General features: G+C 42.6%; 2 protein-coding genes across 9 annotated transcripts in view; both read right to left on the reverse strand.

The window, feature by feature from the left end:
* The window catches only part of LOC147034088 (hepatitis A virus cellular receptor 2 homolog), a 244,515-nt gene that overhangs the window by 96,608 nt on the left and 124,122 nt on the right, over positions 1-23,785 (reverse strand). The window lies entirely within an intron of this gene.
* LOC147034091 (uncharacterized) lies at positions 99-22,948 on the reverse strand. 7 transcript variants are annotated; one of them, XM_085876162.1, is made up of 14 exons: positions 22,568-22,948; positions 17,301-17,392; positions 14,543-14,633; positions 14,395-14,447; positions 8,869-8,994; positions 8,627-8,719; positions 8,133-8,231; positions 3,241-3,328; positions 2,753-3,108; positions 2,498-2,588; positions 2,032-2,351; positions 1,821-1,903; positions 638-849; positions 99-418 (listed from the first exon to the last, which is right to left on the reverse strand). In XM_085876162.1, exons 1-7 carry the CDS (start codon positions 22,824-22,826, stop codon positions 8,211-8,213), a joined length of 735 nt encoding a protein of 244 aa, XP_085732288.1. In that variant the 5' UTR covers positions 22,827-22,948; the 3' UTR covers positions 99-418; positions 638-849; positions 1,821-1,903; positions 2,032-2,351; positions 2,498-2,588; positions 2,753-3,108; positions 3,241-3,328; positions 8,133-8,210. The 7 variants fall into 7 exon arrangements, with proteins under 7 accessions (XP_085732288.1, XP_085732299.1, XP_085732279.1 ...); XM_085876173.1 differs by having other exon boundaries at positions 2,753-2,882; positions 2,980-3,328; XM_085876153.1 differs by having other exon boundaries at positions 2,753-3,328.

Consider the following 23,785-nt stretch of genomic DNA (forward strand, 5'->3'; position numbering starts at 1 on the left):
CATTCATGCACCAGCTTGGAGTGCCTTTAATATGCATGCAAAGTTTGTGGCCACGAGGTTTCATGATTTTGGAGTGATGAAGGAGATGGACGGACACAGACATTGACATTTACTATAATAGATTTAATTTTTTACAGGGATTGGCACAACACAAGCTTAATCACTGTTATCTGGTACGTTCACAAATGCATCAAAGCAGTTTTATTGAAAACAAATGCAGAATATTGAAAGTCCATCAACCAAGGAGAAAGGAAATTATTGTAATGAGCTTTCAGGGGAAAGTAAAAATGAACACAAGATTTTCTTCATTCATCACGTTTGGTGGAAAGATGTATGCTGGAGAATCTCCCGAACAAGTTTATCTTCCATTTTGTCTCTTGAGAGGGACTGAGAAAAATCTTTCTTAGAAGACAGTTTCCTGCAGGATTCACAATGTCAAATGAGTACAAGTCTTTTACTGTTTCAATCAAAGAATGGAAATAAGTGATTATTTTTCGATACATTTTCATTTCACACCCTCATTTCATACCATAACCATTCAAATTTAGTTTAACAAAACTTTACAATCAACACACTTTCCCAGTTGATCCATTTGGCTTGAATCACCGATGATGGAAATGGGTTCATGCTGACTCACTTTTATACTTTGATACCAAGAGGGCGTTTGAACCGCAATGATACTTGGACCCGATGTTGGCCTTTCAGTCAGTGAAGGATATCAGGAGCAGGTTACTGCAATGTCCATCCATTAGGACCACACTCTGTGCAGAGCGTTGGTGCTGGCTAAGCAGATTCCTTGGTTACTGAGCACAATCCTGGACGGGTCGCCACACCGACAGTTGGAAGTCCCTATTCAGATCCGGGATACAAAATAAGTGGGAGACAAAACATAAACTCGTTAGCCTGGCGGAGGTATGCACTCTACCGAGTGCATTTCTAGCTTTCATTACAATAAAAGTCCCCACATTACAACCCGAAGTCTATGCAATATAATATTGCTGTGGTTGTCACCGGCCTTGGTCCTGAACCAAAGTTCTACTCCCATTCTGGTGAGACAGGGTTGAAGCCACGTGACAGGTCCATGAATGTCTGAGTCTCATGGGACACTAAACAACGGACACGACTGCCAACCGAGTTTGATGTCGCAAGAAAGGGTCTCGGTCCAACGTACCGTGGTACCTTTCCAGTGGGAAACCGAAGCCGATCGTGAGTCATGCTAAGCGCCACACTCCAAATCTGATTGGTTCATGTCGAGCGAGATCTGGCGTGTGATACTTTGCAATTTCAAAAGCATGACCCACCGATGCTGATTGCTCCTCTCATTGGCACATGACCACGAAGAACCACGCACACAACTAAAAGTGACCAGACGAGTACACTTGTTTTGAAGTTGTGTTTTTAAAAAGAACAAAAATCAACAATAATCTCCTCTTACCCCTGCACATCCCGAAACAGAACAAGCGAACACACGGAACGTCCTCAAATGTCTAACTTTGGACCCTCAATCGACAGTCATGGACATACAGGGTGTTCCAAAAAGACCCAGACAACTTTGGTTGTTCATATATTTAGAACAACAAATGATATGACACCCTTTGGTTTATGGGATACAGAAACCATCTTCAAAGGCTGTTTTGCTTTCGCTCCAGACCACTGATTGGCTGGTTTTCCTCCAAGAGGCAATGCTACGAGTTGGAATCGGTGTGTTCGAGTCACAGCCAAGTGATGGATAATTAACAATTCAAAATATTAAGATTGTTGCGGAGAAATATTTGTGAAAGATGTTTAAGCTTCATTTGTTTTTAACCTCTCACTCTAACCTCTTGTCCAAGTAAGTCAACGCATTCTCATACTTCGACTGCAAAACCTGTATCTTGATTTCCACAGCTTGATTTTTCTTCATCTACAAACAGCATACAGTTCATCACAAAAGGTTAAAATATATTCAATTAACATACATTCCATCATGAAACTTTCCATAACAGAAATCAAACAAATAACATTAATAATTCTGAAAACAAATGGCTGTACCTTCTCATGTAGTCTTTCACTATTCCTTCATTGAGGACTTGAGAAAATAGCTTTCACCTTGGAGTTTTGCATTTTCAGAAATGCATTCATTCTGTGGGAGGTGAACACAATTGGAATATAAACAAAAGCTGCAGAGATCCACGGTCTCGCCTGTATTGCTGAGCCGTACGCAACTTTGAGCCAATGTGTGCTCAAGTGGTGGTCAAGCAAAGCAAAGTTAATATCGGCCAACTTATCTCTCAACAGGAGGTCGAGTCTTCAGGTCCAAGGCCTCACTTTTGTCCCAGTTCGTGCCTTCTCATTCGTCCATCCTCCCCCACCTGACCAGGTAACACACATTCCAATATAATCCCATATCTAGTTACCATCCCCAATTCCAAGTTCTTCATTCCTTTCAGCCTCTATTCTCTCGTATCTGTTCTCGTACCCCTCCCTCCAGTCCGTCGAAATTGCTACCTATTGTTACCTCATTATTTCTTCCAAACAAGCTCTGTTCTCCAGTCTTGCAGGTTCATGTAAAATGTCTTGGTCTCCCTGTTGATGTCCTCAGCCATTCTCTGAAAAACCAGGATAATGTCGAATCTCTGAATCAAGGTTTAAGAACTTTATAAACAATTTGATATTTTTATTTGCAGCATTGAAACCATTGACTCTCCTTGAACATTTTTGGCATGTCAAAAGTTTCTGCCAGGTTTCCTCGAACCTCAGCACTCACAATCACCTTCTGAGTGAGTGGAGTCGAGTAAAGAGCTGTGGGTGCGGAGGAGTTCTCCTCACGTCTGGTTACTGGTGATGAGTAACTCCACATTCCCAGTTGTACGATCCAAATGCAAAATGGACATCTCCATTTTCTACAGCTCATCACCAATGACAAATAATAGAATTAAAAAATAATGTAAACAACCAGACATGACAGACAATTAACTTCTTCCACCTCTCCCCTCTTACCACCTTCACAAACCAATAACTCCTCGAGGAAGAGTTGTTTTCCCTCATCAGTTCAGAGCAAGTGTCACATGATGGCTTTTCATCAGAAACGTTTCTTGTGTTTTATCCAATGAGTATCTAAATCAAAGGCTGCTCCACACAGGAACCGACAACATATCAACAGGGTTAATCAAACATCCTTGATGTCACTGAATAATAATTCAAGATGTAACCACTGCAGGTGCACCATTGATAAGTTCGTTATTTAAACTAGCAGAGTACCTGCCCTACAGGTGATCTTGTGCCAAGCATGCAACACGTTCTTCCGACGCATACCTTTATTAGGGCGATGGATAAGCAACTGACAGCTCTGCAGAGACAAACAAAAAAACCACCCAGGTTACAAGCATGAGGCAAAAACATAACTACTACTACTTATAATTCAAAACACCTCACTGCACTGGAAAACGTGGGGACAGGAATATTGTGCTGCAAATGGTGGAGACTTGTAATACCCTCCCCCACCGGGAGTCAGCACCACATGATACACATTCATATCGACAATATGATTCCCTCTCTCCCTCCTCACTCCCCCCAGACCACCGGCAAATATAAAAACACCCAGATGCATGAAATGGGGTAATGCTGATCGTATGCAGCAAGTCTGAATGTAATCATCTCAGGACTGGAGAAGGAGTAGCGCGACAAACAAACACTGGTCCGTGAATTACAGTAAGGATGTCAATTTCACCAGGTGGTTTCTGATGATAAATCCTCTCCTGGGAGTGATGTGAAAACACATCGCTGGAATAATCAACTCTGCCTGTGTGCTCCTTTCTGAAGGTAGACCCATCTAAATAACAAGTGAGTCTGACTTGTTGATAGTCAATATTCATTGAGGACTTGAGAATGTTCATTGACACTAATGTTCATTCATTGACAGAGAATGTTCATTGATAGAAAGGACACTATTCATTGAGACTTCCTCGTGGGGTTGTGTTTATACCTGCTGGAAAAACACTTCGAGAGATAGGAAGAGCACTCATGAGCAGAGTTTAAAAAAATAAAACAAATAAGCACATCACACGGAAGACCTTAGTTATTTTATAACTTGGTTTACGCAGTTCTTCAGATAAAATGTAGGGTCGGTAGGTCGAAAAAAAATATATATAATTTCAATTTTTTAGAAATTATATATTTTTATGATTTTTTTGCGGATGTTCCATGGAAAAGACAAGGGTAGGTGGGGGGGGGGGGATATAAATCCTGGACCAGGACGATCTAAGAAAACATTGAAGATGGAAAACCATTCAAATGCAGGATGCCATTGTTCACTGTATCATCTGATGTGAAAAACAATAAGGAAGGATTAAAACTTGTTTTTACAACATAGTCTGGCATGTTTTTCTTATAGGAACCTGTTGGATCATCAAACAAATGGAAACAATGCTGAGAAAATTACTGTCCAAGTCGTAGATGAGTGCGTGCACACCAGTGCATAGTGCTGGATATGATTAAAAAAAGGTGTCTACTCAGAGTCAACACGCTCAAAACGGTCAATCAGAGCCATAACCAGCTTACTTTTCAGCGGGCATCTGATCGTACCGTCTCCCCATCCTCATGAGCACATCAAAGGCTGATTTCTGGTCCGTTGAAGGCTGAATATCAGCATCTCGCAGGGAAACTTTGACGTACTTGGCACCGAAATCTTTGAATACGAACAGCGGTGTACAACTTTCGAAGGAAACAAAATCGGCACGATCGAGAGTAGCGTGCGAATCATCCCTGCTGCTGCACTGAATTGATGCAATAGTTCGGCCAGAATATTCGTCGTCAAGATGTTGCGTGATTAAATCACCAATACAGTCACTCGATTTTATACTGCTGACACACTTCTTAACAACTCATGGCTCGCAGACACCGTGTGGCTCTAAATGGAGTTCTTTCATCCCCTCTTCCTGTCCAGGCTGGAGTTCCTCAAGGTAGCGTTCTGGGTCCTGTTCTTTTTCTGGTTTTCATCAATGATCTCTCCGACTCTCTGGAAAATCCTCTATATCTGTTTGCTGATGACTCCACCCTCTGCCGTACCATCTGTCATCCCTCAGACCGGCAAGCAGCAACTTCTTCGCTCACTGCAGATCTGGATAAAATCACAAACTGGTCTAACACGTGGAACATGTCTTTCAATCCGGACAAATCTCACACTCTCATTCTGTCTCTTCGAAAGAACCGTTTAGAAAATCCCCCCATCCACTTTCTCAAGAATCCTCTGGAAGAAGTCCTTTCTTTCAAGCTTCTGGGTCTCACTATCTGCCATGACCTTTCCTGGGAAAGCCACATTTCAAACCTCGCCTCCAAAGCCAGTCGCTGACTGGGAATCCTCCGTCGTGCAAAGTCCTTCCTTGGCCCACCTGAGCTCCTGACCACTTACAAAGCTTTTGTCCGCAGCCTGATGGAGTACTGCTCTCCCCTCTGGGCTGGTGCTCCTGCCTCCCACCTTTCTTGGCTTCACACTGTCGAAACCAGGGCATTTAGGATCATCGGCATCTCCCCCAATGAAGCTGTCTTTGGGCCTCTCACTCAATCACTGCAGGTTGGTCGGTGGTCTTTCTGTCTTCTACCATCTCCTCTCCAGCCTCGCCCCCCTTGCTCTCTCTGCGATTTGTCCCCACCATATTTCCGCAGGGCGCTCAAGGTCCGCCAACAACCCCCTTCTGGTAAAACTACCAAAATCACGAATCACTGCTCACCTTCACTCTTTCATTCCTCTTTTTTCACACCTTTGGAATAAGCTCCCTCACTCTATAGTCTATTCAATCCCATTCTTCCCTCCAGGCCTTCAAAACAGCTGTTGACCACCACCTCTTATCATCCCCCATCCAAATCCTCGATCTTTTCTACCCCCGATAATCCACCCAAGCCCACCTCCTTCAAATTCCCTGCTTTCCTTCCTGAAAGTCCCTGTAATGTATATCTTCTATTCCCCAAGTTCCCCGTCCCATCCCTCTCCCTTCCACAGATCTCCTAATCTCTCTGTTCCCCACTGTTTTGTTCTTCCCACTCCCTCCCCTCTTGTCTCATGTCCCCATGATGTGCGTTGTGTGTTAGCTCTCACATGAGCCTCGACAAGGTATAGAAGAAAAACAACAACAACAACAAAGGATCACTTTCGCCCCAGAAACAACAGTCAATCTGAACCACGCTGGCCACTGCTCAGACGCCATGACCGAAGACCACTGCGCAGTTCTACTGCGCAGCTCGGTTAAAGATGACTCGGCATTTTGGCGGGCATGCACGAAATTCTATTTTGAAAATAAATGCCGACGTTTACATTTCGGGTTTTGAAACTTTTGCACCTTCGCCGGAAAATGTATAAATATAAAAGGCTAAAAATGTGTTTTATATTTATATTTCATTTCGGCAAATACACCGTCGGCGGATCCGTAAACCAAGTTATAAAATAACTAAGGCCTAATAATCTATATATTAATCCTGAAGGACCAATTTTGTGCTCCTCCGAGCGGTCGCGTCACGTTTTTCTCGGTACTGTGACCTGGACTAAAAGAAACTTCGTACCTGTAAGAGTGCATCGCACATCGTGGCAATAGTCAACTTTCAACTCTGAAGCAGAATAAACACTTTTCGGTGAGACGGGGGCGAGGAGTGAAGAGGTGGGGGCGGGGGATGAAGAGACGGGGGCAGGGAGTGAAGAGGCGGGGGGCAAGGTAAGCAAATTTTTAGGTGGGGGTAAGCAAATTAAAAGCGGGAGACAGGGGGGGAAATGGGGCGGGGGATGAGTGGGCGGGGGCTGGGGTGAATTAGGCGGGGTTGAGTGTGAGGGGGTAGACAGGGGGCGGGGGCCCGGGGGCAAGTGGGGCGGGGAATCAAGAGACGGGGGCGGGGAGTGAAGAGGCGGGGGCGGAGCCGGGGTAATTAAATTTTTGGGCGGGGGGGGTGGGAAGCGGGGGGGAATGGGGCAGGGGCGGGGGATGAGTAGGCAGGGGCAAGCACGCCCTGTCTAGTCCATGTCCCTCGAGTGTGGGTGAGCTGGTGAGGGTGGTTGAATGAACGGAATCCTCCGTCTGTGACGGGGTTTCGGCTAGTCATCCAATATTCCAGCATCCACCTGGACATCATAGAGGGAAATCAATGCACAGCTTCTTATACTCCACCTCACCCCTTGACCCCACCATTAAGCAGAGCAGAGTTGCTGAGTGGAAAGCCTACTGCCACGTAACATATCACCGAGTCAACAACGAAGGAGATTTTTTGCAGGTGTGTCCCTTCATTGATCAGCTTGCTGTCACTTTCCAATCCAGCAGTACCTTTTCAACCATTTTGTTGTGCTTGCTTGAGTGCTTAAGCCACTTGGAGGGCGCTCTGCAAACTTCGTTCTCTCCAAACTTCCATGGTGATACCGTGGCTCGGTTCCCCTTGGGAACATCCCAGAGTTAGGAAGGAAAAATAAATCAGAGGATTGGAATGAGTAAAGCAATAAGAGAAGTGAACTGTGAGTTTTGAAATTGAAAAATGCGAGAAAATTGAAAAATGTTTTCAGTGGTGACAAAGCAATGAATCCCCATACCACGGCAAGATGGGTCGAGAGGTACACACACTCTCTCCAAGCTGTCCAACCTGGGTTCGAATTCCAACTCAGCTATAAACTGTCAACCCGGTGTTTCACAGGCAGGTTGATTCGTCAATGTGTGTGCCGTCTCTCGGATGGATGTTAAACTGGTTGTTCCATCTGCAGGAATTTCACCCCCTGTCCTTCCACTCCTCCCCACCCCACCCCCCCTCCATTTAACTCTCCCCCACACATCTCCATCTCTCACACCCCTCTTAATAAACTCGTCGGTAAAGTGACGGGTTGTATTTGCAGGTCTTCCAATGAAATGTTAATTTGTTTCACAACGTCGTGTCTGTATTTCCATTTGCATGTTCCCATCGAAAGGTGATGGGAGATAAGGGGTGCCTTAAGGAGATTGGGAAAAGTGAACAAAGTTATCCAAAGAGACAAGATTAATTTTGAAAACTGAGGATGAAGGGCACAGGTATCATTTGGAGTGACTCAGAGCCCACCTCCCCACCTCCACACTTTAATGTTGAGCAGGGAGATGATAAGTTGAGTCATATGCCAGGCGTTTTTATACAAAAAAGTAATGAACACTCACACTGATGAATGGTGAGTTGTCCTGCGATGGTGATCAGCCTCGGAACAGGTGCATGACTTGTGCATGCCCTCATCCTCCTTAAAGTACTTTTTCGAATTGCTGCAAACAAGAAAAAACAAACAACCAATAAACAATCATCCTGAGGTTTTGCACCAAACAGGGTGTCATCCTTTGGAGGGACATTAAGCAGAGTGTCCCATTTACTTGCAGTTGTTGGGAGAAGTGAGAGATTCCCGTTTCTCTTTTTGAAAGAGTCCATTGTGTGCCAGTTACACAGGAAAACAAAACTTCCATAATATTTTAGTTTCCCGAGAAAAGTAATTTTAAAAAGTTTGATGAAACAGAAAATGTAACTTTTAAACAATATTGGTTGTGATAGCATTCTCAAACTCAAGTATGATGTTTTATCATGAACAGAAATATCAATGTGATTGAAAATATGATTGGTGCTCAGAATTATTAGTGAAAGACATTGAAATGAAAGTTCTTTGTACCTTCGTCTCGCTCCTGTTCAAGCGAGCCCGTACATCCTCATAATTTTGCTGCAACACCTGCATTTTAATCTCCATCATATGTTTGTTTTCCAGCTGCAAACAGCACACAGTTTATCACAAATTATATAAATATATTAAATTAAAACTCAATGAAACACACATTCACCCTCGATCACACATGCTCCCAAATTACATGATTCTCCTCTTTAAAGGAAAAAGGATGATCATCACACATCATTTACCTCTTTCTGCAGGTCCTGCACCATCGTCTCAGCATCGTGCATTTGCTTGGTTTTCACCTTGACGATCACTTGGAGACTGTTTACCTTATTTACCAGAAAGTTCACACGAGATGAAGGGGAATTTGTCTGTAAAAGAGGATGAACTAGGTTGGAAACAAAACAAGTTGAGGCAGTGATCAAGACTGGACCAATTATACACAGTACATCCTCATTAAATGGGGATCATACCGACCTTCGTTCATACACCTCTCAATTCCTCAAATTGGTGTATTTTTATCCTTGTATTAACACACTCTTATTTGATATTAGTGTATTTATCTCATCTATAACAGAGTGAAGATGAGCTGTTAAAGCAATAATGATGTCCTTCAGGCAGTCAGGTGAAGGGTCCACAAACAATTTTTCATTCCCCCCCCCCCAATTCCCGCCACCCCTTGACTCCGAGGAGGCTCAACAGATAATTTCTAAACTCAGCATGATGGTTCGTGTCACCGATACGGAAAAACTAACACAGCCCTGATTTTACATCCAGGAGGAGAGATAATTAATTAACTCAAAATGTAATCTATGTTTGAATGTCCATCACATGACTATCCCACGACTCATATTCCTTCATCTCACGAGATTGTGAATTAAAAATAGGACTACTGGACCTGTTGCTGATCTGGGCCCTGACCTAATGTTGTGACCCAAATTTGGTAACATTCTGATTGGTGGGTCTGGAGAAGAAGATATTTAAAAGGATTAATGCAATTTTCCCATAAGTTGGCCAAGTAGGCCATTTTGACATACCTTTGGCAATTTAACATTAGGATCCATGATCCAAAATTCAAATGTTGGAACCCAAATTTGGTCACATTCTGACTGGTGGGTCTGGAGAAGATTTTTGTTGAAATTTACTAAGTCAGCCATTTTGACATACTTAAAGTCATGTGACTGGAACAAACGTGGCAATTCCTGTTTCCAGTCACAAGAGGAACATTGCTGCCAAATTTCAGTCGGATAGGACCAGCAGTTTGGCCGGAGAAGTCGAAAAAGTAGAGGGACGAACGGACGGTGCATGATCACAATCCATAATCTGGAATTTAAATTCCAGATAAGCCAGAAAATAGGGGCAATATCCCTGGGTGCTTACTCCCTCCGCCTCCCCCCCCCCACTTGTGTGAACCACCTGAGACCCCAATTTTTTTGATGTCATGAACAAGCCTTCGCACATCATGGGTGATGAAGGTTCTGTTCAAGTCTCATTGGAATTTAGTGGAGTTTCTAAGAAGAAAGCAATTCCTATTTTGGGTACCAACCCCCCCTCATGAGCCCCATTTTTTTTAATGGTGTGAACAAACTTTGGTACCTCGCAGGTGATGAAGGTTGTGGTCAAATTTCATCAAAATCGTGTGTGTAGCGTCAGAGAAGACGTTGCAAGTGTATATGGATGACTGGACGGACAACACGCCATCCCACAAGCTCCCCGGAACTGGGTTCCATGTCAGATAATAATAAATAAACTCTTCGACCGTTATATGCCTCCATCCAAATTATTACATCATTATAATACTTGTACAAAGTTTGACTTTGATCCCTTCAGCCGTTCTCAAGTTATTGCGGAAACGAAAACTTATCACGACGGACGGACAACCCGGACACATGTCGGGATAAATCCGAAACGACTTTGTCTGGCGGAGACATAAAAAATGATTTGTCATCCTTCAATTTTAACCTCTTAATTAAATTTGCTCTTAATTAATTTTAATATAACCTGTTGATTAAATTTTAACCTCAATGTCAGTAATATCCTCCTACTTTGAAGAACATTAAATAAAGAGAGAGGGGCGGACAGAGAATTAGGGTTGGTGAGGGAGGGGGGGGGATAAGAGATAAGAGAAAAGGTGAATTAGCATATTACAAGGTGGAAACAGAGACGAGGTAATCATGAGAAAAGGGGGAAACCAGGGTGAGTGGGATGAATGAAAGAAAGAAGGAAAACTCAGCAGGGGAGCCAGGCACAAGAAGGTTCAAATAAGTGGAGAACTAAAAAGCATGAACTGTCTGAGATCAAAAGGCAGGTACAGGTGTTCTCATGTAAAATTAACATAAAAAGAGATCACCAGCTCCATTGTACATCAAATATCAATTGGAATCAAAAACAAAACTAGAACGGGCACTCATAGAGCGCATACCTTCGCCGCCACTACCTTTTTTTGTTCTTGGTATGAGTGTGGGGAACTGGTTTCATATGAATGGTCTTATGACACAAACCACATATCTATAATGTCATGACCCCCCCCGACTTTCGGGGGCTACGGACTAAACAACAATCAACTCACGTCGTTTTGGCGAGTCTTCACTCGCAAGCTCGGTGAATACAACGTTTCAACAAGAGAAGGTAATCTCGTTTGATGCTGGTTTCATGCAAATCGAATAAGAATTGACTGAGTTATGCCGAAAACTGCATATTTTTCAAGGGCGTGACCCCCCCTCCCCGACATTTTACCCCAACCGGTGACATGTGTTATGACGTCATTGTGTCACAAGATTGGGCATTAAATTCTGAACATTTTGGTGCTGGGTTCATGTAAAGCGGATAAGAATTGACCGCGTTATGACAAAAACCGCATATTTTTCAAGGTAGTGACCCCCCTGACCTTTGACCCCTAACCGGTAACAAGAGTATGGGCGTCATTGTGTCATATTGCATATCACAAGATGAGGAATTGAATTCTGAACATTTTGGCGTTAGTTGCATGCAAATTGAATAAAAATTGACCGTGTTATCGTAAAAAGACGATTTTGACCTTTCGTGACCTTGACCTTGACCTTTGACCCGAACGATCCCAAAATCTAATCGAATACTTCCTGACTAATAACCAATCATCCCACCAAATTTCATGCAATTCGTTTTAATACTTTTTGAGTTATACGAATCAAAAGATTACAAATAAATAAATAAAAAATAAATACACGCCGACCAAAACATAACCTTTTGCAGAATGCGAAGCTAATCAGCAAGATGTGATTTAAAAGATTAATTTTTTTGGGATACATTGTCGAGGCTCAAATAAGAGCTAAAATATACATATATATATATATATAAAAAAACTAACACACTTGTTTGGAAGGAGTGTTTTTATCCTTGTGTTAACACACTCTTGTTTGGAAGGAGGGTTTTTATCCTTGTGTTAACACACTCTTGTTTGGAAGGAGTGTTTTTATCCTTGTGTTAACACACTCTTGCTTGATACGAGTGTTTTATCATTGTGTTAACACACTCTTGTTTAATACGAGTGTTTTTATTATTGTGTTAACAAACTCTTGTTTAATACGAGTGTTTTATCCTTGTGTTAACACACTCTTGTTTAATACGAGTGTTTTTACCCTTGTGTTAACACACTCTTGTTTGATACGAGTGTTTTTATCATTGTGTTAACACACTCTTGTTTGGAATGAGTGTTTTTATCACTGTGTTAACACACTCTTGTTTGGAATGAGTGTTTTTATCATTGTGTTAACACACTCTTGTTTAATATGAGTGTTTTTATTATTGTGTTGACAAACTCTTATTTAATACGAGTGTTTTATCCTTGTGTTAACACACTCTTGTTTAATACGAGTGTTTTTACCCTTGTGTTAACACACTCTTGTTTGATACGAGTGTTTTTATCATTGTGTTAACACACTCTTGTTTGGAAGGAGTGTTTTTATCCTTGTGTTAACACACTCTTGTTTGGAATGAGTGTTTTTATCATTGTGTTAACACACTCTTGTTTGGAAGGAGTGTTTTTATCCTTGTGTTAACACACTCTTGCTTGATACGAGTGTTTTTATCATTGTGTTAACACACTCTTGTTTAATACGAGTGTTTTTATCATTGTGTTAACACACTCTTGTTTAATATGAGTGTTTTTATCCTTGTGTTAACACACTCTTGTTTGGAAGGAGTGTTTTTATCCTTGTGTTAACACACCCTTGTTTGGAAGGAGTGTTTTTATCCTTGTTTTAACACACTCTTGTTTAATACGAGTGTTTTTATCATTGTGTTAACACACACTTGTTTGGAAGGAGTGTTTTTATCATTGTGTTAACACACTTGTTTAATACGAGTGTTTTTATTATTGTGTTAACAAACTCTTGTTTAATACGAGTGTTTTATCCTTGTGTTAACACACTCTTGTTTAATACGAGTGTTTTTACCCTTGTGTTAACACACTCTTGTTTGATACGAGTGTTTTTATCATTGTGTTAACACACTCTTGTTTGGAATGAGTGTTTTTATCACTGTGTTAACACACTCTTGTTTGGAATGAGTGTTTTTATCATTGTGTTAACACACTCTTGTTTAATATGAGTGTTTTTATTATTGTGTTGACAAACTCTTGTTTAATACGAGTGTTTTATCCTTGTGTTAACACACTCTTGTTTAATACGAGTGTTTTTACCCTTGTGTTAACACACTCTTGTTTGATACGAGTGTTTTTATCATTGTGTTAACACACTCTTGTTTGGAAGGAGTGTTTTTATCCTTGTGTTAACACACTCTTGTTTGGAATGAGTGTTTTTATCATTGTGTTAACACACTCTTGTTTGGAAGGAGTGTTTTTATCCTTGTGTTAACACACTCTTGCTTGATACGAGTGTTTTTATCATTGTGTTAACACACTCTTGTTTAATACGAGTGTTTTTATCATTGTGTTAACACACTCTTGTTTAATATGAGTGTTTTTATCCTTGTGTTAACACACTCTTGTTTGGAAGGAGTGTTTTTATCCTTGTGTTAACACACCCTTGTTTGGAAGGAGTGTTTTTATCCTTGTTTTAACACACTCTTGTTTAATACGAGTGTTTTTATCATTGTGTTAACACACACTTGTTTGGAAGGAGTGTTTTTATCATTGTTTTAACACACTCTTGTTTAATACGAGTGTTTTTATCCTTGTGTTAACACACACTTGTTTGGAAGGAGTGTTTTTATCCTTGTTTTAACACACTCTTGTTTAATACGAGTGTTTTTATCATTGTGTTAACACACACTTGTTTGGAAGGAGTGTTTTTATCATTGTGTTAGCACACTCTTGTTTAATATGAGTGTTTTTATCATTGTGTTAACACACCCTTGTTTGGAAGGAGTGTTTTTATCCTTGTGTTAACAGACTCTTGTTTAATACGAGTGTTTTTATCCTTGTGTTAACACACTCTTGTTTGGAATGAGTGTTTTTATCCTTGTTTTAACACACCCTTGTTTGGAAGGAGTGTTTTTATCCTTGTGTTAACACACCCTTGTTTGATACGAGTGTTTTTATCCTTGTGTTAACACACCCTTGTTTGGAAGGAGTGTTTTTATCATTGTGTTAGCACAGTCTTGTTTAATACGAGTGTTTTTATCATTGTGTTAACACACCCTTGTTTGGAAGGAGTGTTTTTATCCTTGTGTTAACAGACTCTTGTTTAATACGAGTGTTTTTATCCTTGTGTTAACACACTCTTATTTGGAATGAGTGTTTTTATCTTGTTTGATAGAAGTGAAACTCGTACCTGAAAAGGAAGCTTTTGCATCGCTCCATTGTGTTCCAGCTCAGCCCTCAGTTCTAAAGAGATAAAGGATTTACAAGACAAGTTGATCATGAAACTTTCTGTGACAGAAATCAAGGAAATAAAATCAATAATTCTCAAAACAAATTACCTTCTCGTGTCGACTTTCGCCATCTTTCCATCGAGGACTTCAGTAAATCGAGTTCCTCTCGGAGTTTCTTATTTTGTAAAATGCATTTGTCCTGCAGGAGGTTAACGCATCACAAATTTAACATGATTCAAACACAAACAAAGGGAGCAGAGATCAAGGTCAAGCCTGTATGTCTGAACAATCGGCAGTTTTGGGTCAATATGTTCTCAGGAGGTCAAACAGAGCAAACGTGGTTCCCTTGAACCTCAGTGTTCAAGATCACCACGAGAGTAGTGGAGTCCAGTGGACAGTTGTGTGTTCTCTTCAAACTGATACAGCGGAGCTTTTGTCACGTCTGGTTAAGGCCCGGTCACACCTTGACGTTTTAGCCAACGTATGCCGATTTTTGAATTTTTTTTCTAAAACGCTGGCACACGTTGAATACGTTATGGGTAAGTTTTGATAACATTGAGAGCACGCTGAAAAACACTGCCATACGTCGTTGTACGTTGGCTTTAAACGTTGTACTTTTTGGTTGTCCTCAAATTTTTTCATGCTTGAAATTTCACGACGTATGCCGGCGTATGACTCACACGTTCCGCTATGCTGGCCACAAGTTGTATGCACGGTCTGCGATCGTTGACAGACGTCAACACATGCTACTTGTAAGTTAATCATAAGTTGAGACACGCCGAGGTAATGTTTAGCGTACCCAAAACTTATTTCTAACCTATGATTAACGTGTTGTTGGCACGTTACGCGATCGTTGCCACACATCGACAGACGTTACTTTTAAGTTACTCATAGGCTGAAAGACGTCGGTATAATGGATCGTCCTTGCGTCAGCGTCCACGTCCACGGCCAGGACACTTATTTGCAGCATTCTTCAAACTTTTCTTCGGCATGACGAGGATGTTCACACTTCGATGTCTAGCTTGGCTATGATTCCAATTGTCCATTGGCAGTGTCTATTTAAAATAGTCGAGTTTGAGCGTTTTAACACGTTCAGAAGAAACGCTTCAGATTTCCAAACCCCAGCGCCAAAAAACAAAGGCGAGTGACAGCAATTTAAATCGTTCATTGTAAACAATGAAAATAGCTGAGTGGTACCGTTTAAAAGTCGTTGAGTGTAAAAAAAATCCAATTGTTGAGCGCAAGCGTCTACTTTCAATGGTGGAGATGCAGCCATTTAAATCGTTGAGTGGCAGCCTATGAATAGCAAACCCTACGTCACCGGCAAAGATAAACTGCCGCACGATATGGATAAGTTAGGCTGTTGTTGGGCATAGTTTGTGAACGCCGGCTTCAAGATAATTATTCGTTGGTATATCGTATATATAAGTAATCAAAGCGCTCTATGCACATTATTAGTTCATTGTGCATTTGTCCAACCCGTTATGAATAGACCTAAATCGTAAAAACAAGCCAGAGCTCATTGTTGAAAAAGCCCCATAAAAAATTAGCCGCGAAGAACTTCGAACAATGGTGAAAAGATGTCTCCTACCCGTGGACACGCGGACGCAAGGACGATCCATCATAACCCACACCCTCCCCCTCACACTCACCTACTACTGCCAACATGAACAAACTACTACTAATACTAATACTAATACTAATAGTGATACTGATACTGTTACTGCTGACATGGACATCGACTCAAAAAGGACTCGAAAACACTATTGGGTTCCCCTTTTATGAGCAGCATTTTTATATACCAATTCCCAAAACCGCTGGGAACACGTCTTTATATGGCAGTTGTAAGTTAGAAACACGTTCATTTATTTTTTTTGTCGACCGGAAGACGTCATTGGAATATGTCTACATACGTCGATGTGTGTTGGGACTACGTACAGAATTGGTTCAAAGCACGTCAAACATAAGTTAGAAATAAGTTTCGCGTAAAAAAGACATTACCGTGACGTGTTTCGACTTATGAGTAGCTTATAAGTAGCCTTTGTGGACGTGTGTAAGCGTCCACATATCGTGTGTAAAACTTTTCCCCATCGCATGCGGAACGTGTGTCATACGCCGAGTACGTCATAAAATTTTGAACATGTTTAAAATTTCTTGACGTACTCTACTTACTACGACGTATGATAGCGTACTTTAGCGTTCTACTCACGTATACCAAACTTACTCATACCGTATTTGACGTGCCCCAACGTTTTCGACACATTTTTCTTAGGTCGGCATACGCTAGCAAGATCGCCAAGGTGTGACCGTGATGTTGTCACTTCCATTTCTACAGCAGTTATGATTCGAATTGTTGTGCGTCAGCCTTTTAATAGGCTACGTCACGACATCGTCGGCGATGCGTGCAACGCGCTATGCCTAAGTTAGACTATCGTTGGGCATCGGTTGTGTAGGCCGACAACAGGTTCAGCATTCGTTGGTATAAGTTATCTATAACACAACGAAACGTTCTGTGTCCGTTACCAATGCGTTATACATAAGACCAAGTCGCTATGACTACATCCGAATCTTTAAAAAAAAAACATCAAAAGTTCAACGTAAGCCAGCGTTTTACATACATTTTAATACGTTGCCATCGCTAGCTAGGTGTGACCGGGCCTTTACTTGTGTTGAATAACTACACATTGCTAGTTTACACGATACTACACAACACAAAACGGACATCTCCATCTTCCACATCTCACCTCCAATTATGAAGAACAAAATTGACAAAACAGACATTACATAAAATTAACGTCCTCCACCTCTGCCCTCCTCCAACCACCACATATGAGCAATGCTTCAAGGAAGAGTTGTTTTCCCTTACCAGTTTGGAACAGCTTTTACATGTCGGCCCCTTCGTATAAACTGTTCTTTTTTGGGGAAATGTCTGTGTGAGAGTCTTCGACAAAGAGGATCCTGCAATGTACAAACAGGGTTAATCAAAGTTCCTGAAACTTCGAAAATCTCGAACAACAAAAAACAATCATCTTGGTGTATCACAGGTAGGGCGAGGCCTCAATGTGTCTCGTCCCTCAGAGGGATGTTAATCTGGTTGTCCTGTTTGCTAACATTGGTTTGTGCATCCTAAAGAGCCCACAGCCTCCTTTGTAAAGTTTTCACTGACATCCCGAATAACATATTAATTTCTCTTCTGACAATTGTGGGGAAGGCAAAGGCAAACCACCTGTTGTCATCCTTTCTGTGGAGCTTCTTCCACACTGAACCTACCTTCGAACAGAGCAGCACAGACAGGAGGTTCTCACGGCGCTCAAGTCAACGTCCAATGATGGGACAGGTGATGCTTTTGAGTCCAGTCATCCTTTCCCTATCAACTGTTTTGCAAACCGCTTGACAATCCGCATGGCAAATGGACAAAGTGATAAGGAGCGGCTTTGGTGAGCGTTAAGCGAGCCGCTTGTGAAAGGAACACCTACACCTGTTCATAAAATTCTGATCTTCACCAAGATGTAATCAATTCAACCTTCTCACACACTCAACGTGTCCACAAAGTTTCGTACAAATTTAAGATATCCAGCACACCAATAACTGAGACAGACAAACAAACAGGAGCGAAAAACATAACCTCTGTCGAACTTAGACGGTGGTGGTAATTAAGACACTAACAGGGGTCGATCAACACTACACCTCAACGAGGGTTCATCATCCACCCGTGTCTTGCAATTTTAGATACAGTCCAAGTGAGTACCCACCGTCTGAGTGAGGAGGGTTTGAACATGACGGTGTAAAAAATACAGTCTGTGTTTTGCAAGAAGACTCCAGATGTTTGTTTGGTGTGAGCCGAAAAGGTTCAAGATGGCCTAAAGGGTCCCAAGGTCACGTTCTAATAGTACTGAGGGTCCAAAGGTTCAACAGGGTCTCAGCTCTGAAGCATTTAAAGTGTTTAAAGGTCCAAGTTTTCGAACATATCTGAAGGGTGTAAGGGGTCTAAATGGTGTTCAGGTCGAAGGAGCGAAAAAGGGATGTGAAGGTCCAAGAGTCTTTGGGGTCTAAAGGCAGCTTCAGGGTGAAGGGATTCTGAAAGGTTCTATTGGGTCTCGATGGATGTAAAGGTATAAAAGGAGTATAAGGGGTCCAAAGGATGTAAATATCTAACGGCATCTAAAAGAGTCATAAATGGTGTTCAAAGGTCTAAAAGGTACATTCCATGAACACGGATTTATTAGACATGGCGAGGGTGTAACTTGTGTTCAAACAGGACTGGACGTAATTAAAACACAGATACCGAGGCTTCACGGATAGCTTTGTTTGTGTATACAGTACATGGACATACAGTACATGGACATACAGTACATGGATATACAGGACATGGATACAGTACATGGATATACGGTACATGGACACACGGTACATGGATATACAGTACATGGACATACAGTACATGGATATACAGGACATGGATACAGTACATGGACATACAGTACATGGACATACAGTACATGGACATACAGTACATGGATATACAGGACATGGATACAGTACATGGACATACAGTACATGGACATACAGTACATGGACATACAGTACATGGATGTACAGTACATAGATTATAAAGTATATACATATACAGTACATGGATATAGAGTACATGGACATACAGTACATGGATAAACAAACAAACAAACAGAACTAGAACGACACTCGGTGGAACACACACCTCCACCTGGTTGAACAGTTTACCTTTGTATCCACTGACAGGGTGGATCTGGATCCCAACCGAAACCTAAACCCAATCAATCCTTCCTCCTCACAAACACAAACGAACCACCAAGTTTCGCCAGAACTCGTCCACAACGTTTTGAGATATTGTTCTCACAGACAAACAGGGATGAAAACATCAGCTCAGATGTACGGAGGTAATAACAGGTGTACGGAGGTAATAACAGGTGTACGGAGGTAATAACAGGTGTACGGAGGTAATAACAGGTGTACGGAGGTAGTAACAGGTGTACGGAGGTAACAACAGGTGTACGGAGGTAACAACAGGTGTACGGAGGTAATAACAGGTGTACGGAGGTAGTAACAGGTGTACGGAGGTAGTAACAGGTGTACGGAGGTAGTAACAGGTGTACGGAGGTAATAACAGGTGTACGGAGGTAATAACAGGTGTACGGAGGTAATAACAGGTGTACGGAGGTAATAACAGGTGTACGGAGGTAGTAACAGGTGTACGGAGGTAATAACAGGTGTACGGAGGTAATAACAGGTGTACGGAGGTAGTAACAGGTGTACGGAGGTAGTAACAGGTGTACGGAGGTAGTAACAGGTGTACGGAGGTAATAATAGATGTACGGAGGTAGTAACAGGTGTACGGAGGTAATAACAGGTGTACGGAGGTAATAACAGGTGTACGGAGGTAATAACAGGTGTACGGAGGTAATAACAGGTGTACGGAGGTAATAGCAGGTGTACGGAGGTAATAACAGGTGTACGGAGGTAGTAACAGGTGTACGGAGGTAATAACAGGTGTACGGAGGTAATAACAGGTGTACGGAGGTAATAACAGGTGTACGGAGGTAATAACAGGTGTACGGAGGTAGTAACAGGTGTACGGAGGTAGTAACAGGTGTACGGAGGTAATAACAGGTGTACGGAGGTAATAACAGGTGTACGGAGGTAATAACAGGTGTACGGAGGTAATAACAGGTGTACGGAGGTAATAACAGGTGTACGGAGGTAGTAACAGGTGTACGGAGGTAACAACAGGTGTACGGAGGTAACAACAGGTGTACGGAGGTAATAACAGGTGTACGGAGGTAGTAACAGGTGTACGGAGGTAGTAACAGGTGTACGGAGGTAGTAACAGGTGTACGGAGGTAGTAACAGGTGTACGGAGGTAATAACAGGTGTACGGAGGTAATAACAGGTGTACGGAGGTAATAACAGGTGTACGGAGGTAATAACAGGTGTACGGAGGTAATAACAGGTGTACGGAGGTAATAACAGGTGTACGGAGGTAGTAACAGGTGTACGGAGGTAATAACAGGTGTACGGAGGTAATAACAGGTGTACGGAGGTAGTAACAGGTGTACGGAGGTAGTAACAGGTGTACGGAGGTAGTAACAGGTGTACGGAGGTAATAATAGATGTACGGAGGTAGTAACAGGTGTACGGAGGTAATAACAGGTGTACGGAGGTAATAACAGGTGTACGGAGGTAATAACAGGTGTACGGAGGTAGTAACAGGTGTACGGAGGTAATAACAGGTGTACGGAGGTAATAACAGGTGTACGGAGGTAATAACAGGTGTACGGAGGTAGTAACAGGTGTACGGAGGTAATAACAGGTGTACGGAGGTAATAACAGGTGTACGGAGGTAGTAACAGGTGTACGGAGGTAGTAACAGGTGTACGGAGGTAGTAACAGGTGTACGGAGGTAATAATAGATGTACGGAGGTAGTAACAGGTGTACGGAGGTAATAACAGGTGTACGGAGGTAATAACAGGTGTACGGAGGTAGTAACAGGTGTACGGAGGTAATAACAGGTGTACGGAGGTAATAACAGGTGTACGGAGGTAATAACAGGTGTACGGAGGTAATAACAGGTGTACGGAGGTAGTAACAGGTGTACGGAGGTAACAACAGGTGTACGGAGGTAACAACAGGTGTACGGAGGTAATAACAGGTGTACGGAGGTAGTAACAGGTGTACGGAGGTAGTAACAGGTGTACGGAGGTAGTAACAGGTGTACGGAGGTAATAATAGATGTACGGAGGTAGTAACAGGTGTACGGAGGTAATAACAGGTGTACGGAGGTAATAACAGGTGTACGGAGGTAATAACAGGTGTACGGAGGTAATAACAGGTGTACGGAGGTAGTAACAGGTGTACGGAGGTAGTAACAGGTGTACGGAGGTAGTAACAGGTGTACGGAGGTAATAATAGATGTACGGAGGTAGTAACAGGTGTACGGAGGTAATAACAGGTGTACGGAGGTAATAACAGGTGTACGGAGGTAATAACAGGTGTACGGAGGTAGTAACAGGTGTACGGAGGTAATAACAGGTGTACGGAGGTAATAACAGGTGTACGGAGGTAATAACAGGTGTACGGAGGTAGTAACAGGTGTACGGAGGTAACAACAGGTGTACGGAGGTAACAACAGGTGTACGGAGGTAATAACAGGTGTACGGAGGTAGTAACAGGTGTACGGAGGTAGTAACAGGTGTACGGAGGTAGTAACAGGTGTACGGAGGTAATAATAGATGTACGGAGGTAGTAACAGGTGTACGGAGGTAATAACAGGTGTACGGAGGTAATAACAGGTGTACGGAGGTAATAACAGGTGTACGGAGGTAGTAACAGGTGTACGGAGGTAATAACAGGTGTACGGAGGTAATAACAGGTGTACGGAGGTAATAACAGGTGTACGGAGGTAATAACAGGTGTACGGAGGTAGTAACAGGTGTACGGAGGTAACAACAGGTGTACGGAGGTAACAACAGGTGTACGGAGGTAATAACAGGTGTACGGAGGTAGTAACAGGTGTACGGAGGTAGTAACAGGTGTACGGAGGTAGTAACAGGTGTACGGAGGTAATAACAGGTGTACGGAGGTAATAACAGGTGTACGGAGGTAATAAGAGGTGTACGGAGGTAGTAACAGGTGTACGGAGGTAATAACAGGTGTACGGAGGTAATAACAGGTGTACGGAGGTAGTAACAGGTGTACGGAGGTAGTAACAGGTGTACGGAGGTAGTAACAGGTGTACGGAGGTAGTAACAGGTGTACGGAGGTAGTAACAGGTGTACGGAGGTAGTAACAGGTGTACGGAGGTAATAACAGGTGTACGGAGGTAATAACAGGTGTACGGAGGTAATAACAGGTGTACGGAGGTAATAACAGGTGTACGGAGGTAATAGCAGGTGTACGGAGGTAATAACAGGTGTACGGAGGTAATAACAGGTGTACGGAGGTAATAACAGGTGTACGGAGGTAATAACAGGTGTACGGAGGTAATAACAGGTGTACGGAGGTAGTAACAGGTGTACGGAGGTAGTAACAGGTGTACGGAGGTAATAACAGGTGTACGGAGGTACTAACAGGTGTACAAGTTTGAGGTGTAAACTTACCTTCACCGGGGAACCTTACATTCCACGGAACACCTTCAGTGTGCTTTCCACCACCACAGACCTTCGGGCTTCGTGTCTCGTCCTCCACCTGAACGTGAGGGGTCGATTCGACCTCACAGGAACCATTTTCCTCAAACCCAGAGGACGATGTACAACAAATCGACCTGAAAAACCCTCCAATCCGGGACATCACGGTCCCCTTGTTGCTGCGGCTCTTCATCTTCTCCTTCCGATCGAGTTTCGAGCGAAACGAAGACATTTTGAATATTTTTCCCGTCTGGGACACACGGAGCCCCCACAGTGCGAGTGGTCGGGTCCGGCGATCAGGAAAAATGGGGTTTACGGCTTTCAAACTTATGACGTCACAAATAACTCCGTGGAAACAGTGCAACAACAAATAACTTTTCATTTGAATTTCGACCAATCAGAGGCCGTGATTCGCCGCACGTCATTCGACACGCCAGGATGGCCACGCCCACACAGTGAAGAAAGTAAAACTCGGTGTATTTTCCACGTTTTTGATTATCTGAGAAATATGATAACGTTTAATAAAAATCCGTTGGCCGGGTTTGTGAATTTTATTTACATATAAACGGGAACACTTGTTTCAGTAATCTCGGTGTTTATTACTTTCCGTGTCTCACAGACCAAACCAATGGTCCTCTTGGTGCATTTGTAACATCCGTTTTCCACACAATCTGAGAGGAAGGTTTAAGTTTTGTCCGAAAATATCTCAACTTTACGAATCGTTAAAGATGACGTTCCATCTTCAGATCGGAAACAGTAACTGAAACACTGAAATAAATTCCTCTTCAGAATACTTACAATAACATCACCATACACCGCCCCAAGTACCGCACTGAAACCGTGCTTCGTTCGGAGGTCACGTGTCATCCCGATGTGGAGGGGGGGACGGAACCGAGCAGGACGTGTACATGAGGGTGCAACCCCAATCCCACTGGACCAGTCAGAGATAGTGAATCTGTTCAAGGTTCAGATTGAAAAAGGTGGAAATCCCCGTGGGACTCCAACATGAAGGGGGAAGGTTTCGTTACAACTTTCAGGGTGAACCCGGTGGTGGTTCCCCCAGTTGGGCTCTCCTGGCTTCTCCGCAGAGACCAGGTCGCTCTCTTCAGGTTTAAACCGGCACTGTCATCACAAGTCTTATCTCCACAGAATCGGGCTCCACCCGTCCGGGACCTGGAAATGTGTGGGAAA

Source organism: Eptatretus burgeri, chromosome 1 (genome assembly GCF_056783735.1).
Source record: "Eptatretus burgeri isolate ZD-2024b chromosome 1, Ebu_testis_v1, whole genome shotgun sequence".
Taxonomy (NCBI): Eukaryota; Metazoa; Chordata; class Myxini; order Myxiniformes; family Myxinidae; genus Eptatretus; species Eptatretus burgeri.